This window comes from Geotrypetes seraphini, chromosome 1, assembly GCF_902459505.1.
Source record: "Geotrypetes seraphini chromosome 1, aGeoSer1.1, whole genome shotgun sequence".
NCBI lineage: Eukaryota > Metazoa > Chordata > Amphibia > Gymnophiona > Dermophiidae > Geotrypetes > Geotrypetes seraphini.
Window position 1 is genome coordinate 27,108,240 of NC_047084.1, and position 15,450 is coordinate 27,123,689.

General features: G+C 48.8%; 1 protein-coding gene across 6 annotated transcripts in view; it reads right to left on the reverse strand.

The window, feature by feature from the left end:
* GFM2 (GTP dependent ribosome recycling factor mitochondrial 2) overlaps positions 1 to 15,450 on the reverse strand; it is a 201,894-nt gene that overhangs the window by 137,944 nt on the left and 48,500 nt on the right. For 5 of the 6 annotated variants that reach the window (XM_033929289.1, XM_033929285.1, XM_033929286.1 and 2 more), the window contains exons 8-10: positions 4,425 to 4,513; positions 2,473 to 2,533; positions 2,159 to 2,344 (exon numbers count right to left, since the gene is read on the reverse strand). In XM_033929289.1, the coding sequence (XP_033785180.1) occupies positions 2,159 to 2,344; positions 2,473 to 2,533; positions 4,425 to 4,513 (336 nt within the window). The remainder of the gene's footprint in view (positions 1 to 2,158; positions 2,345 to 2,472; positions 2,534 to 4,424; positions 4,514 to 15,450) is intronic. The other variant, XM_033929287.1, reaches the window with a different exon arrangement.

Below are 15,450 nucleotides of genomic sequence, written 5' to 3' on the forward strand. Positions count from 1 at the left end.
CTTATCTGCCGTCTATTTCTATGTTTCTATATGCTTAATCTCAATACTCCAAATGTCTCGAAGACCAGTCTTTATTTTTTTATTCATAAGTCCAGATATTAATTTGTACCATTGAGCGGCCTGATATCCCAGGAAGTCCACCTGAAAGCATAAGAAATCCAAACTATATTGATTATTAAGATTTTTCCATTCAGGGAACCCCACCTGAATGGCCTGCTTCAGTTGCATCCATCTAAAATTTTGTGATTTAAGGCCATATTTATGTTGCAACTGTGAAAACTCAAGCAGTTTATCATTAGAAATAACATCTTCTAATACATGTATTCCTGCAATCATCCAATGCTGCCAGATGACCTTAAATCCGCCAATTTGAATCTTGGAGTTCAGCCATATAGTTTGATTTGCTGATTTGTAAATTGGAATAGGTGTTAAAGTACTCACATATCTTATTGTTTTCCATGTGTCTACAAATAATCTATTTTCTTTATATAATCTAGGCATTTTGATACTAAGTACATGGCATAATCACAGAGGAAACATGAGGCGCCATTCCAACCATAACCAATCCGGGATATTATCAACGAGTTCTGGGAGGATCCAATACATACCCTGGCACATAATATAGGATTGATGATACCTATAAAACTTGGGAAAATTTACCCCACCCTCTGTAATCGGTTTTTGTAGAGATACTAAAGCAATTCTTAAAAAAAAAAAAAGTGTGTTTTATGGAGCAAAAAATACAGTAATCACTTTTTAATTGGCTTTTAATGGTGTGTTCAATTATAACATTTTAAGTTCCATGCCAAAACCGACTCACCCTTAACCTAGGCACCATTTATAGAATCGGGCTCTTTATGCATACATATAACTCTATATTCCCTCTATCCTTCAGGGATCAGATACAGGAGAAAGTGCAGGATTACCAACTTCCAAGAAATCTAAAAATAATTTTGAAACTATTACTACCTGTTTTATCTCTGGTAATTCTGCCCCTACCTTACTGAAAGGGCTGGACATGCCACACTCCTCCACCCTCTAAGAAGAGCCCATTCCTTTACTATCTGATTTGATATGTCCTATTGGTACCACCCTTGTTAAATTTGGGGACCCTTACAATATACACTTATGGTCTTTCAAAACAAGTAGCAGAGAAGAATCTGCATACAAACAACACTTACTTTATCCTGCATAAATTGTTCTAGCACCTAAACCTCATTCCAGTCTTAAAGATTCTTAGGGCTAGATTCACTAACCTCCATTGCGTTCCCAATCCGTGGCCAATCTGTGCAGGCCCGACGAATTTACAAAACCCAAAAATTAAAATGAGGGCAAATGGAGGAACACCCCTCTCCGACCGCATGGATCATGGTCTGCGCATGCATCTAAGAGCCGTCTAGAGACATGATTTTTTTTTTTACTTTCACTATCCCAGCGAGCCCGTGGTTTTAACCCACTTTAAATCCGCAGGTTAAAACCACAGTCTCGCAGTGCGGGGAAGGGCAGGAGAGTCAGGGCGGCAGGAGAGATTCGGGGCAAGAGTAGGACAGCGAGTCGGGGCAGCAGGCAGGAGAGATTCAGGGCAGAGCATGAGATCGGGGCTGAGACAGGGCAGGAGATTGGGGCTGAGACAGGGCAGGAGATCAGGGCAGAGAAGCAGGACGGCAGAAGGCAGGCCAGTCGGAAAGGACTTCAGTGACTGATCCTCAGCAGTTGCTTCTTGTGTTGATCAGCCAATCCAGTCGGTTTGCAAGATTTCTGTAGTGAATCACATCCCTGCCTACTTTGCATGCTGTTCCCCTCATGTGCATACACGGATCAGAGGAGAGGTAAGTGAATTGAGCTGGAGTAAAATCAGGTCGCAAACTGATCAGTACACTATCGGTTTCCTTAGTGAATCTAGCCCTTAGTGAATTAATAAGAGTCTCCTGCAAGCTGGTATTAAGCTCCGATGAGAATATTCCCACCCATATTCTCATTGCTGAAAGTGCCTTGTTGTGTAGTTTGAGGATCTGTTTACCACATAGAGGTGCAGTTAGGATGAGCTTTATATTGAATTTCCCTTCCTTCTGATGCTGAAGTCTTCCTCCCAACAGTATTACATCTTTTCAAACAATGATATGTTGAACTGTAGTTTATGAATGCTTCATGCATTTACTTGTTCTATTAAGGAATTTCTTGCATCTTTCACAACTTCAAACAGTTCAGGATTATCCATTTCTGCCAAAGGAATCTTTTCAAATAATCTGCCATCATCCATGTCAGATGTAGGACACCAAATTAGTTTCTCCTTCGTCACCAGGTCAACCAGTCCTTTGAAAGTCTTTCCCTCACCAATAGGCAACTGCAAACAAAACAGAACATTGTCAAACAAAATAGGTAACCTGTTTATCATTTTCTTAGGATCTCAAATTATCATTTTCATATTCAAATAAACTGTTCCACTGAGACAAATTGATGTATGGGCATTACCTGTAAAAGCAATGGTGTTACTTTTAACTTCTGTTTGATGCTGTCAATACAGTAGGAAAGACTACAGAAGAAAGAAAAGCAGCTCTTAAAATGCAAAAAAGGTTACCACACCACAAATAAATTTACAATTACGTTGTTCTAAATTAATACTGCTTGGGCATTTTAATGTATATGCTTACTGAGAAAAAAAACTATTAACTGAAATTAGAACTACAGAAATTGACTTAATTCTAGAATTCTTACAGAATACAAGGTTTATTAGGATTTCTTATCCCACATATTGAATAAACTTCTAAGTGGCTTACATTCTCAAAAAAAAAAAAAAGAAAAAAGAAAAGAAAAGCTGAAGGGGGGTGGTGTGTCAAACAAAGACATCACAGTGGAAGGTCAAGGGATATATGGGAAAAGTTATCTGTTAAGCCTGAATGGTACATATTGAAGGCTAGCATAGGCTTTTTGGCCCTGATTCTCCAAAAGTGCGTCCCGATTTTAGGCAGCTGTAGGCGTCCTACAGCTGTCTAATCAGCCAATCGGGATGCACGTTTTTTTAAAAAAATGCTCCCCAGGCAGGCCTGAAGGCGCCTCCGGGAGCCTAGGGAGACCCGCAAAATGCCTAAGCTCACCTAAGGGCCTTAGGTGGGCCTTAGGCGAACCTAGGTGGCCCTATGCGTCTCCCTAGTAGAGGAAGAAACCTTAAAATGTAGGCCAGCAAAATGCTGGTCTACATTGTAAGTAGACGCAGCCGCTATACTTATCGCGGCAAGGGATCTCTCTGCCGCTATAAGTATAACGGGCCGCGGCCTGTCCGATCAGATGCCCCCCCTCCGACACTACCGACCGCCCCCCCCCCATTACCGGGAGATCGGTAATGTCGGGGGGGGGAGGGGGGCGGTCGGTAGTGTCGGGGAGGGGGGTGCGTCTTCGGGCAGGAGGGTTTGGGCACCCTCCTGCCAGTGATCGGTCAGGGGGCCACGGCCCGCTATACTTATAGCGGCAGAGAGATCCCTTGCCGCGATAAGTGTAGCGGGCCGTGTCTAATCTAACCCGATTCTCTAACCAGCGTCTGTAACATGGACGCCGGTTACAGAATCGGGGTTTTAGTGTAGGCCGATTCTGAATAGGACGCCTCTCCCGGGCGTCCTATACAGAATCAGGGCCTAGGTGTCTTGCGGGCCTCGCCTTCAATATAGGCGGCCTGCCTGGGGAGCATTTTTTTTTTTAAAAACGTGCATCCCGATTGGCTGATTAGACAGCTGTAGGACGCCTACAGCTGCCTAAAATCGGGATGCACTTTTGGAGAATCAGGGCCTTTATGTCTGGATATTCAGTATAGAACCAGAACCTGATGCCAGTGCTGCATATCCTGATAGAGCTATCTGGATATCAGCAATATTCTGCCCAGTGCCTAGATAAAGTTAGGCAAGCCCTTTTGCTATCTTAACTTTATCTGATTAGTTACTTAGTTACCAGGTAAGTTCTGGCTCTGCCGAGACATTGCACCCAGACATCCCTGCTCTATCTATTCTCACTAGCTGATTTGCAGATGAACTAGTGCTCCTGTCTCATTCTACAGGATCTAACTGGAACCTATTCCAACCCGGCTTGCAATATAAAGCGGAGTGACTCAAACTCAGGCTTAACCCTTACAGTTCTGGGACATTACCTTTTCATTACCCCATTCCCTTCTTGGTCCAAATGCCTGGAAACAATCCTCATACAAGCAATTTGGAGGCATGAAGCCAGATTATCTACTTGAACAAGTGGAGCAGAGAAGTGCAGAACTACCTGAGAAATGGCATCACTGCCCTGTCAAACCCAATGTTTTAACTCTAACCTCCTCATGAGTTCTGTAAGTACTCTAAGCATACCCCGGCACATTTTTTTAAAAGGAGAAAATTTTTGTGTTTACTATGCCATCATCCAGTCCTGAAACAGCAATTGGGTGCCAATACCTTGCCCCAGTTTTGTCCATCTTATTTAAAAAACAGATGCGCGGTATTTGGTGTTTGTTTGCTTGTCGCCATACTGTCAGAGTCTGCGCCTGAAGCAAAGATAAAAGCAAATTTAAAAAATATATTAAATTATATATACATAACTTTCTAGAGAAACAGAAGATAGAAGTAAATAAACCAAAATACGCACTCACCTCCTTTTAAGTATTATTGCTTAACAGTGATATTTAAAGAAACACTAGCTCTTCAAGTCTAAAAACATGCCTGTCCTTTAAAATCTCTTAACGAAAGATTAGGTTCTTACCTTTGCTAATCTTTCTTGTAAATCCACACTTTATTCTGGGATCAGTGGGTTATTTCTGTCTAATCCACCAAGACTTTGTAGGAAGCCTCAAACTTCAGAGACTTAAACCCCTCCCCTTCTTACCTCATTACTGTCCCTGTAAGTATCAGTTAGTTTTAACGCAGCCAGGAACATCTGTCGAGGATAAGAACAAGAGAAAGACAGGAACAGGGGCACTCTTCGACAAATAAGTCTATTCTGCTCATATCAACAAATGCAACAATGAAAAATGAGAGAACAGGTCATTAAACATTAGAAACCTGAACGACAAAACAGTACTATAAAGAGACACAGCCTCCACTGTCAGAAGGGGGTGCCTGAACTAGAGCACAGTACTTCAACCGCCGGTCCGCGGACTGGTGCCGGTCCGCAGAAAATTCCTGCCGGTCCCACAGGACCGGCAAGATCAACTTCTTCAATTTCCTGCCGGTCCGCACAGGACCGACAAGATCGAGGAGCTGTTGTTCGCGCAGGGCCGGAGAGATAATAGGGAGCCTCACACTGTGCTTTCTCCCCTCCCAGCGGCTCTCCTTACAAATGCAGCGATTCAAAAAGGAAGCCTTGGAGATTTTGCTGAGTCGGGCCGTCTCTGATGATGCAATTTCCGCTTTCCTCAGAGGCGGTGCGACCCAACAAAGGACCCGAGGCTGCCTTACTGAATCGCAGCGCTGGCAAGTAAGGAGAGTTGCTGGGAGGGGAGAAAGCTGCTGGGCATGGTGAAAAAAAAAAGGGGCAGCTGCTACTGGACCTGGATAGGGAGAAGGAGAGATGCTGCTGGGAGGGGGGAGGGAAAGGAGTCTGGGAAGCTGCTGGGTAAGGGGGAAAAAGGGACAGCTGCTACTGGACCTGGAGAGGGAGAAGGAGAGATGCTGCGGGGAGGGGAGGAGGGAAAGGAGTCTGGGAAGCTGCTGGACAAGGGGAAAAAGGGACAGCTGCTACTGGACCTGGATAGGGAGAAGGAGAGATGCTGCTGGGAAGGGAGGAGGGAAAGGAGTCTGGGAAGCTGCTGGGCATGGTGAAAAAACAAGGGACAGCTGCTACTGGACCTGGAGAGGGAGGAGAGATGCTGCTGGGAGGGGAGGAGGGAAAGGAGTCTAGGAAGCTGCTGGGTAAGGGGGAAAAAGGGACAGCTGCTACTGGACCTGGAGAGGGAGAAGGAGAGATGCTGCGGGGAGGGGAGGAGGGAAAGGAGTCTGGGAAGCTGCTGGACAAGGGGAAAAAGGGACAGCTGCTACTGGACCTGGATAGGGAGAAGGAGAGATGCTGCTGGGAAGGGAGGAGGGAAAGGAGTCTGGGAAGCTGCTGGGCATGGTGAAAAAACAAGGGACAGCTGCTACTGGAGCTGGAGAGGGAGGAGAGATGCTGCTGGGAGGGGAGGAGGGAAAGGAGTCTGGGAAGCAGCTGGGCAAGGGGAAAAGGGACAGCTTCTACTGGACCTGGAGAAGGGGGAGGGGAGGAGCGAAAGAGTCTGGGAAGCTGCTGGAAAAGGGGGAAAAAGGGACAGCTGCTACTCGAACTGGAGGGAGGGAGAAGGAGAGATGCTGCTGGTAGGGGAGGAGGGAAAGGAAAGAGAGTTACTGCTGGACAGGGGGAGGAGGGAAGGGAGAAGAAAAAAGGAAGGAAACAGCTTGCAGGGAGATTAGAGGAGGGAAAGGGGAGAGACAGGAATGAGATGGGAAGGGGGGTCAGCAGAGAAATTGAGAGGGACAAAGATGCTAGATCTGGTGTAGGAGAGATAAAAATGAAGAGAGCAGTGAAGCTGGAGTGAATCGTGTAAAAAGGAGAGAGGGGCATAGGCTGGATGGAAAGGGGAGAGGGGCATAGAAAGAAGACAAATGCCATATGGAAGGGGGAGAGGTCAGACAATAGATGGAAGGGGCAGATGCTGGATTGAAGAGACAGAGAGGGCAGACGCTGGAAGGAAGAGAGTGAAAAGAAAATGAAAGCAGAAACCAGAGACAACAAAAAGTAGAAACAAATAATTTTATTTCTATTTTGTGATTAGAATATATCAGATTTGAAATATATATCCTGCTAGAGCTGGTGTTAGACATAACTGGGGACTGCAAAGTCCAGGCAGTGGCTTAGGGCTCTCTCTGACCAGTGGGGCAGTTGCCCTAGTTGCACTCCCCTAACCTTATTCCTGCTATGTGTGACAGCGGTATTCTGTTAGCATGATATTTCTGTGTAGCATTCTGTAATAATTTGGCTTATTAAGTTTTCTTGATAGTAGAGGGGATATATGTGAAGGGGAGGGGAGACAGGGGTTTTGTTGATCCTTGCTCTGTATTATTTGTATTTATAAAATGACAATTGTACAGAATATTATTTCTTTTTATACTTTAATAAAATACATTCAGTATAAAATCATAACTGAGGCTTGTGTGGATGGGATCAGATGGTTTGCGAGGACCGAGCTCGTGGAGACGGGGCGAAAACGGGGTTTTTAAATTTCAGTCCTAGTAGTTTGCTGGTCCACAAAATAATTTTTTTTTTCCAGCCTGTCCATAGGTGTAAAAAGGTTGAAGAACACTGAACTAGAGAACCCTCCCCCCCACCAAAAACAAACAAACCCCCAAAACAAACAACTAAGTGCTAAACCCATTCTAATGGCACTCTTATAAAGGATGGTCAGAAAACAGAAATCCAGCTTACCAGTACTTGAAAAGGCAGACAATCGGCGAATAATCAGGTATAGGGCGGGTTCCCGGAATAAAGTGTGGATTTACAATAAAGAAGATTAGCAAAAGTAAGAGCCTAATCTTTCATTCTTGTACAATCCCACTTTATTCCGGGACCAGTGGGACATAAGAGCAGTCCCAGAAAATCAGGGTGGGACTGATGAGCCTGATGCCAAAACAGAGGCACCAAAAAGCACAGTTACTTACTGTAACAGGTGTTATCCAGGGACAGCAGGCAGATATTCTTAACGCATGGGTGACGTCACCGACGGAGCCCCGGTACGGACATTTTTTCACTAGAAAGTTCTAGTTGGCCGCACCGCGCATGCGCGAGTGCCTTCCCGCCCGACGGAGGAGTGCGTGGTCCCCAGTTAAGATAAGCCAGCTAAGAAGCCAACCCGGGGAGGTGGGTGGGTCGTAAGAATATCTGCCTGCTGTCCCTGGATAACACCCGTTACGGTAAGTAACTGTGCTTTATCCCAGGACAAGCAGGCAGCATATTCTTAACGCATGGGTGACCTCCAAGCTAATAGAGAGGGAGGAGGGATGGTTGGCCATTAGGAAAATAAATTGTGTAATACAGATTGGCCGAAGTGCCCATCCCGTCTGGAGAAGGTATCCAGACAGTAGTGAGTAGTGAATGTGTGAACTGAGGACCAAGTGGCAGCCTTGCAGATTTCCTCGATGGGCGTGGAACGGAGGAAAGCCACAGAAGCAGCCATAGCTCTGACCCTGTGGGCCGTGACAACACCTTCCAGTGAGAGACCAGCCCGAGCATAACAGAACGCAATTCAGGCAGCAAGCCAGTTGGAAAGCGTCCGTTTGGAGACAGGACGACCTAGACGGTTAGGGTCGAAGGACAAAAGGAGCTGAGGAGATGAGCGGTGAGCCCTGGTACGGTCAAGGTAGTAAGCAAGGGCACGCTTACAGTCCAGCATGTGCAACGCCTGTTCCCCAGGATGAGAATGGGGCTTAGGGAAAAAGACAGGCAACACAATGGACTGGTTGAGGTGAAATTCTGAGACCACCTTGGGAAGGAATTTAGGATGGGTACGCAGAACCACCTTGTCATGGTGAAAAACAGTGAAGGGTGGGTCGGCCACCAGTGCATGCAGCTCACTAACCCTCCTGGCAGAGGTGATGGCAATGAGGAAAAGCACCTTCCATGTAAGAAATTTGAGCGAAGTTGTGGCAAGAGGCTCAAACGGAGGTTTCATGAGCGCTGATAAAACCACATTCAGGTCCCAGACGACTGGAGGAGGCTTCAGAGGTGGTTTGACATTGAAGAGGCCTCTCATGAAACGGGAAACCAGGGGATGAGCCGTGAGAGGTTTTCCGAGGATAGGCTCATGGAACGCAGTGATGGCACTGAGGTGGACTCTGATTGAGGTCGACTTGAGGCCAGCGTCAGAGAGAGAGAGCAAATAGTCCAGTACGGGTTCCACCGCCAATGAGGTGGGATCGTGATGATGAAGCAGACACCAAGAGGAGAACCGGGTCCACTTCTGCTGGTAACATTGGAGGGTGGCTGGTTTCCTGGAGGCATCCAGAATACGACGGACAGGCTGAGATATATTCTCTGGGGAGGTCAGCCCGAGAGAAACCAAGCTGTCAGGTGGAGCGAGGACAGATTGGGATGTAGTAGAGACTGATGCTGCTGTGTAAGTAGAGTAGGAAACACAGGAAGAGGAATGGGCTCCCTGGAGCTGAGCTGGAGTAGGAGGGAGAACCAGTGTTGACGAGGCCACCGAGGGGCGATGAGAATCATGGTGGCTCTGTCTCTGCGGAGTTTGAATAACGTCCGCAACATCAGAGGCAGTGGAGGAAAGGCATAGAGGAACCGATCCGTCCAGTCGAGCAGGAATGCATCCGGGGCCAGACGATGAGGAGAGAAGAGTCTGGAACAGAACTGGGGCTGCTGATGGTTGTGAGGAGCTGCAAAGAGGTCCACCTGAGGAGTGCCCCAGCGAGCAAAGATGGAGCGGAGTGTGGGAGGATCCAGAGTCCACTCGTGAGGTTGAAGGATGCGGCTGAGATTGTCTGCCAGGGAGTTCTGTTCGCCCTGGATATAGACAGCCTTGAGGAAAAGACTGTGGGCCGTGGCCCAGGTCCAGATGCGGATGGCCTCCTGACAGAGGAGGGGAGATCCGGAGCCGCCTTGCTTGTTTATGCAGTACATGGCGACTTGGTTGTCTGTGCACAGGAGAAGAACCTGAGGGTAGAGAAGGTGCTGGAAGGCCTTGAGAGCATAGAACATGGCCCTGAGTTCCAGGAAATTAATGTGATGTTGACGCTCCTGAGGGGTCCAGAGTCCCTGAGTGCGGAGTTCTGCCAGGTGAGCTCCCCATGCATAGGGGGAGGCATCTGTGGTTATGATCATGGAGTGAGGGGGAAGATGAAAGAGTAGACCCCTGGAAAGATTGGATGAGTTCAACCACCATCGAAGAGATTGCTGAAGAGACGATGTCACAGAGATGGGATGAGAAAGAGGATCCGTGGTCTGTGACCATTGGTTGGCTAGAGTCCATTGAGGTGTTCTGAGGTGGAGTCACGCCAGAGGAAGCACATGGACCGTCGAGGCCATGTGGCCCAGGAGGACCATCATCTGCCGAGCTGGAATGGAATGATGAAGGAGCACTTGACGGCAGAGGTGGAGAAGGGTCCGTTGGCGGTCGGAGGGGAGAAACGCCCTCATGAGAGTGGTGTCGAGAACGGCTCCAATGAACTGAAGTCGCTATGTGGGAAGTAGATGCGACTTGGGGTAGTTGATCTCGAACCCCAGGAGATGGAGGAAGGAGATGGTGTACTGAGTGGCTTGAAGCACAAGTGGAGACGTAGGTGCTTTTACCAACCAATCGTCCAAGTAGGGGAACACCTGGAGGTTGTGAGACCTGAGAAAGGCCACCACTACAATAAGGCACTTGGTGAACACCCTGGGCGATGATGCTAGGCCAAAGGGTAGCACTTTGTACTGATAGTGGCGGTGCTGAATCTGAAATCGGAGGTAGCGACGGGAATTCAGATGGATTGGAATGTGAGTGTAAGCCTCTTTGAGGTCCAGGGAACATAGCCAGTCGTGTTGAGAGAGAAGAGGATAAAGCGTGGCCAGGGAGAGCATTCTGAACTTTTCCTTGACCAGACACTTGTTGAGGTCCCGGAGATCGAGAATGGGACGAAGGTCTCCTGTCTTCTTGGGAACCAGGAAGTAGCGGGAGTAGAATCCCTGACCCCTTTGGTCTGTGGGAACTTCTTCGATGGCATTGAGAAGAAGGAGGGATTGGACCTCCCTTAGGAGGAGAAGGGACTGGGAGGAGTGAGACGCAGACTCTATTGGAGGGTTGTCTGGTGGAAGAGTCTGGAAGTTGAGAGAGTAGCCGTGGCGGATGATGTTGAGGACCCACAGGTCTGAGGTGATGACCTCCCAACGGTTGAGGAAGAGTTGGAGACGTCCTCCGATTGGCTGAGGAAGAGGTAATGATGGTGGAAGATTGGCTATGCCCTGGAGAAAAGAGTCAAAAGGGCTGAGATGGTTTTGACGGAGGAAGAGGCTTGGCAGGTTGGTGAGATTGAGAACGAGCCTGAGTGTGTTGTTGTTGACGAGGTCTGCGAGGCTGCTGTTGGGGCGGGTTGAGAGGCCTGGCCGAGAACCTGCGCTGGTAAGAGGATTGTGGTCTATAAGGACGAGCAGGTGGAGCCTTCTTTTAAGTTTTTACCAGAGTGTCCCATCTGGTCTCATGTGCTGAGAGCTTCTGGGTGGTCGAATCCAGGGACTCCCCAAAAAGTTCATCCCCAAGACAGGGTGCGTTAGCTAGGCGGTCTTAGTGGTTGATGTCAAGATCAGATACCCTCAACCAGGCCAGACGCCGCATGGCAACAGCTATGGCAGACGCTCGGGAGGTCAGCTCAAATGAATCATAAATAGAGCGCACCATGAATTTCCGCAGTTGAAGGAGGCTGGAAATTTGTTGTTGAAAGAGTGGAACTTTGCGTTCAGGGATGTATTTTTGTAGGGCGGATAGTTGTTGCACAAGATGTTTCATATAAAATGAGAAGTGAAATGTGTAATTATTCGCCCTGTTGGCTAGCATTGCATTTTGATAAAGGCGTTTGCCAAACTTATCCATCGTTTTGCCTTCTCTGCCAGGAGGAGTGAAAGCATAAACACTGGAGCCCTGAGTTTTCTTTAAAGTAGACTCAAGAGGAGAGACTCATGGGGCAATTGAGGTTTGTCAAAACCCGGAATTGGGATGACCCTGTATAGGCTGTCAAGTTTACGAGGAGCTCCGGGGACAGTGAGTGGATTTTCCCAATTTTTATAAAAAGTTTCCCGCAGTATGTCATGGACGGGTAACTTGAGGAACTCTTTGGGAGGTTGTTCAAAGTCTAAGACATCCAGAAAGGCCTGGGACTTTTTGGAGTCGGACTCTAAAGGAATAGAAAGAGCCGCCGACATTTCCCTGAGGAATTTGGTGAAAGAGGATTGCTCAGGCTTGGAAGCGGCATCGGTCACTGAGGGTTCCTCGTCTGTGGACGATGCGTCCTCCTCGGTACCGGGAGGGGATTCTTCCCATAAGTCCGGGTCCCTGATGTCAGTGTGCGCACGCCGAGATGTCGGGGTGGAAGGCTCGGTGTGGCGGGTCTTAGAAAGATACTTGCCAGAGCGCATTGAGACGGTACCGGGAGAGGAAGACCGGTGCTGATCCCGGTCCCGGGAAGAGCGGTGTTGTTATCGGTCCCGGGGAGACCGGTGCCCTTCCTGGTCCCGAGGAGGATCGGCTTCAGAGCGGGTCTGTACCACAGGATGAGAACGGAGTGGTTCAGCCGAGAGGATTGGCATGGAAGTGTTGAGTGGCACCGAGGGGGTGGACACCGGTGGGATGGTGCGAGGCTCGGGCCGGTCTGGTACCGAAAGAAGTGGTGCCAATAGGGTCGGTAGCAGGTGCTGGAGTTGTTGCTGCAGCTGTTCCTGCAATTTGTCTTGGAGTATGGCCGCGATGTGGTCATCCAGGGGTGGCACCGGTACCGCTTTTTTCTTTTTCGGTTCCATAGGTGCTGCTCCACGCCCCGGCGATGAGGAGGCCGATGACAAGGCACTCACCGAGATCGGGGTGGAGCGTTTGCCGGGTCGGCGTGAGGCCAGGAGGACCGGCGTCGCCACTGTGGCAGGTGGGCGCTCAAGGGAGGTGGAAGGCTTCTTAGCCGGCTTACCTGGTGCCAGCGACCCCGAGGAAGGATCGGGCGTCGTCGAAATGGTCGGTGCCGTCTTTTGCGGTACCGTCGACGTCGCGGCAGTTTCCATAGCAGATCCGGTACCGAAAAGGATGTTCTGCTGGATCTGCTGATTTTTTAAAGTGCGTTTCTTAAGAGTGGCACACCTGGTTCTACTCCCTAGATCCATAGGAAGTCAGACTTCCTGATTCACATGGAAAGCGGAAACAGTAGAAAAGAAGGAATAGTGATCTGTATCACACCAGAATCCATAATACACAGAAAAGGATCCCGGCAGGAGAGAACTTGACACTCCAAAACCTTACAGGCTGAGGTAATAGCCACCAGGAGATCATCTTGATCGTAAGATCCATAAGGGACACCTGCTCCAGAGGCTCATATGGTGGACGAGCCAGAGAATGGAGAACCAATTAAGATTCTAAGTCAGAAAGGGAAGGTGCAATGGAGGCCTAAGTCTCAAAGCGCCCTATAGAAAATGGTTCCCTTCTCGATCAGCTGCCAACGAGCCCCTCAGAGAAGGAGGACCCATATAAGAAAGACCAGCAATCTGCACCCAGAGAGACACAACTGCTAGGCCCTTCTTCAGCCATCCTGCAGAAACTCCAGAACATGAGGAACCAATGGAACAGATGGGTCCACCCATCTCAGGACACACCAGGCCTGATAACTTCTCCAAGCCTTCGCATAGGCAGCCACTGTAGATTTCCTTTTGCTGTGAAGCAAAGTAGCAATCACAGCCAAAGAATAGCCCTGGCTAGTTAAGGCTGCGCACTCAATAGCCATGCTGTAAGACCAAAGCGATCCAGATCCTGCAGTGCAATCAGACCCTGTGTGAGGAGGTGAGAATGACAAGGTAGCCGAAGCCCCCGATCCTGCTGGAGCCAAATTTAGTCAGCATACCACGCTCACATCACCCCACCCAATAGGGTGTGACCAGGATCACTGGACTTCCATGGGCTGCTATCCGTCTCAACAGACGCCCTATCATAGGCCATGGAGGAAAGACATATAGGAGTCCTCCCCGTGGCCACGGCTAAACCAGAGTGTCCAGGCCTGTACTGCCGGCCTCGCGACCTCAAGTGAAGAACCAATCTTCTTTCTTTTTTGCCGCAGTTGCCATGAGATCGAATGTGGGATGCCCCCACTGATCTATTATGCAATCGAACGCTCTTTGAGACAGAGACCACGCTCCAGGATCCAGAGTCTGATGATTGAGAAAATCTACTTGAACACTGCTCACTCCTGCCACGTGCACTGCTGACAAGTGCCACAAGGTGTCTCTCCGCCCACCAGAAGAGAAGCTGAGCCTCCACGCTTGGGGAGGGACTTCTTGTGCCCCCCTGCCGATTGACATAAGTCATAAGTACTGTCCGAGAATACATGGACTGTTCGATGACTGAGATGACCCTCAAAAGTGGAGAAGGGTAAGCTGAATCACCTGAACCTTTAGGCGATGGATTGACCACTTGCGCTCTGAGAGAGCCCACTGGCCCTGAACAGGGACAGACCTACACACTGCTCCCCAGCCTTTGAGATTCACATCCGTAGACAGAATCACCCAATTTGATATCCAGAGGGGAATGCCTATGGATAGCAAGAGGGGTCACAACCACCATGCAAGACTGTTCCGTGCCACAGTCATCTAGGGCAGGGGTGCATGTAAAGGACCTGCTGTGGATTCCAGCACAAAAGCAGAGTATCCTGCAGCAGACGCAGGCAGGCTCTTGCTCAAGGGGCCACATGATCGCTGCTACCATGGTCCCCAGAACCTGTAGGTGGAGGAGACACCGGCCTAATGTCAGAATTGATTCTTTGTAGGAGATGCCAGACGACTCCCCATGAATGGCTGATATCGAGAACCACTGAAGCATGGTCTAGCAGACAAAGAGGACTGCTGGTCCATGGAAGGGTCCGAGTATGGACAACAGCACCTGAAGGGACAAAAATTAGGATGCTCTGAACCCCTGGAAGGGCAGGATCTATTCACAGGCAGCAACTTGGGCCTGCGATTCTGCACACTGGTCATAAGGTCATCCAGATCCTGGCCGAACAACAGCTGTCCCTTAAAGGGCAACTGGCTCAAGGTCGCTTTAGAAATGAATCGCCAAGACCACTGCTGGATACAGAGCATCCTGCGAGCCAAAACAGAATAGGGGGAAAGCTTAGCAAAAATTTTCAAGATGTCAAATAAGGCATCGGCCATATAATCTACTCCCGAGAATATGAAATCCAAGTCACGAAGCACCACAGTGTCAGGATCACGGTGCAGCTTGGAATGACATGCCTGGGCCGTGAAAGAAGAGCCCTGATCTGATGTGCAGGCTATCCAGGGGGTTTACTGACAAACAGGGAACCACCCCCAGAAGCAGATTTTCCAACGATCCGCAATATCCCGCTGTCCCTGCATGGAATTTCCGCAGCACAAGGGCAAAAACCACAAATGCAAAGACTGAAATTACACAAAATAAAACACGAGCAGAAAAAACAAGCTCCTACAGCTTGGTTTGTAGGAAGGAAAACTGATGCTTACAGGGGCAGTGATGAGGGTTTTAGGTCTTTGAAGTTTGTGGCTTCCTACAAAGTCCTGGTGGGTACACGGAAATAAACCACTAGTCCAGGAATAAAGCGGGATTGTACAAGAAATTCAGTTTTCATCCAGCAGTTTCCTCCTGATTCTTTGGGCTCACATCCAGTGTTCCCGCTAAGCTGCGCTGGCGTGCGCTGGCGCACAAAATATTACATCGCAGCGCACAAGTTTCACGTCACAGCGCAC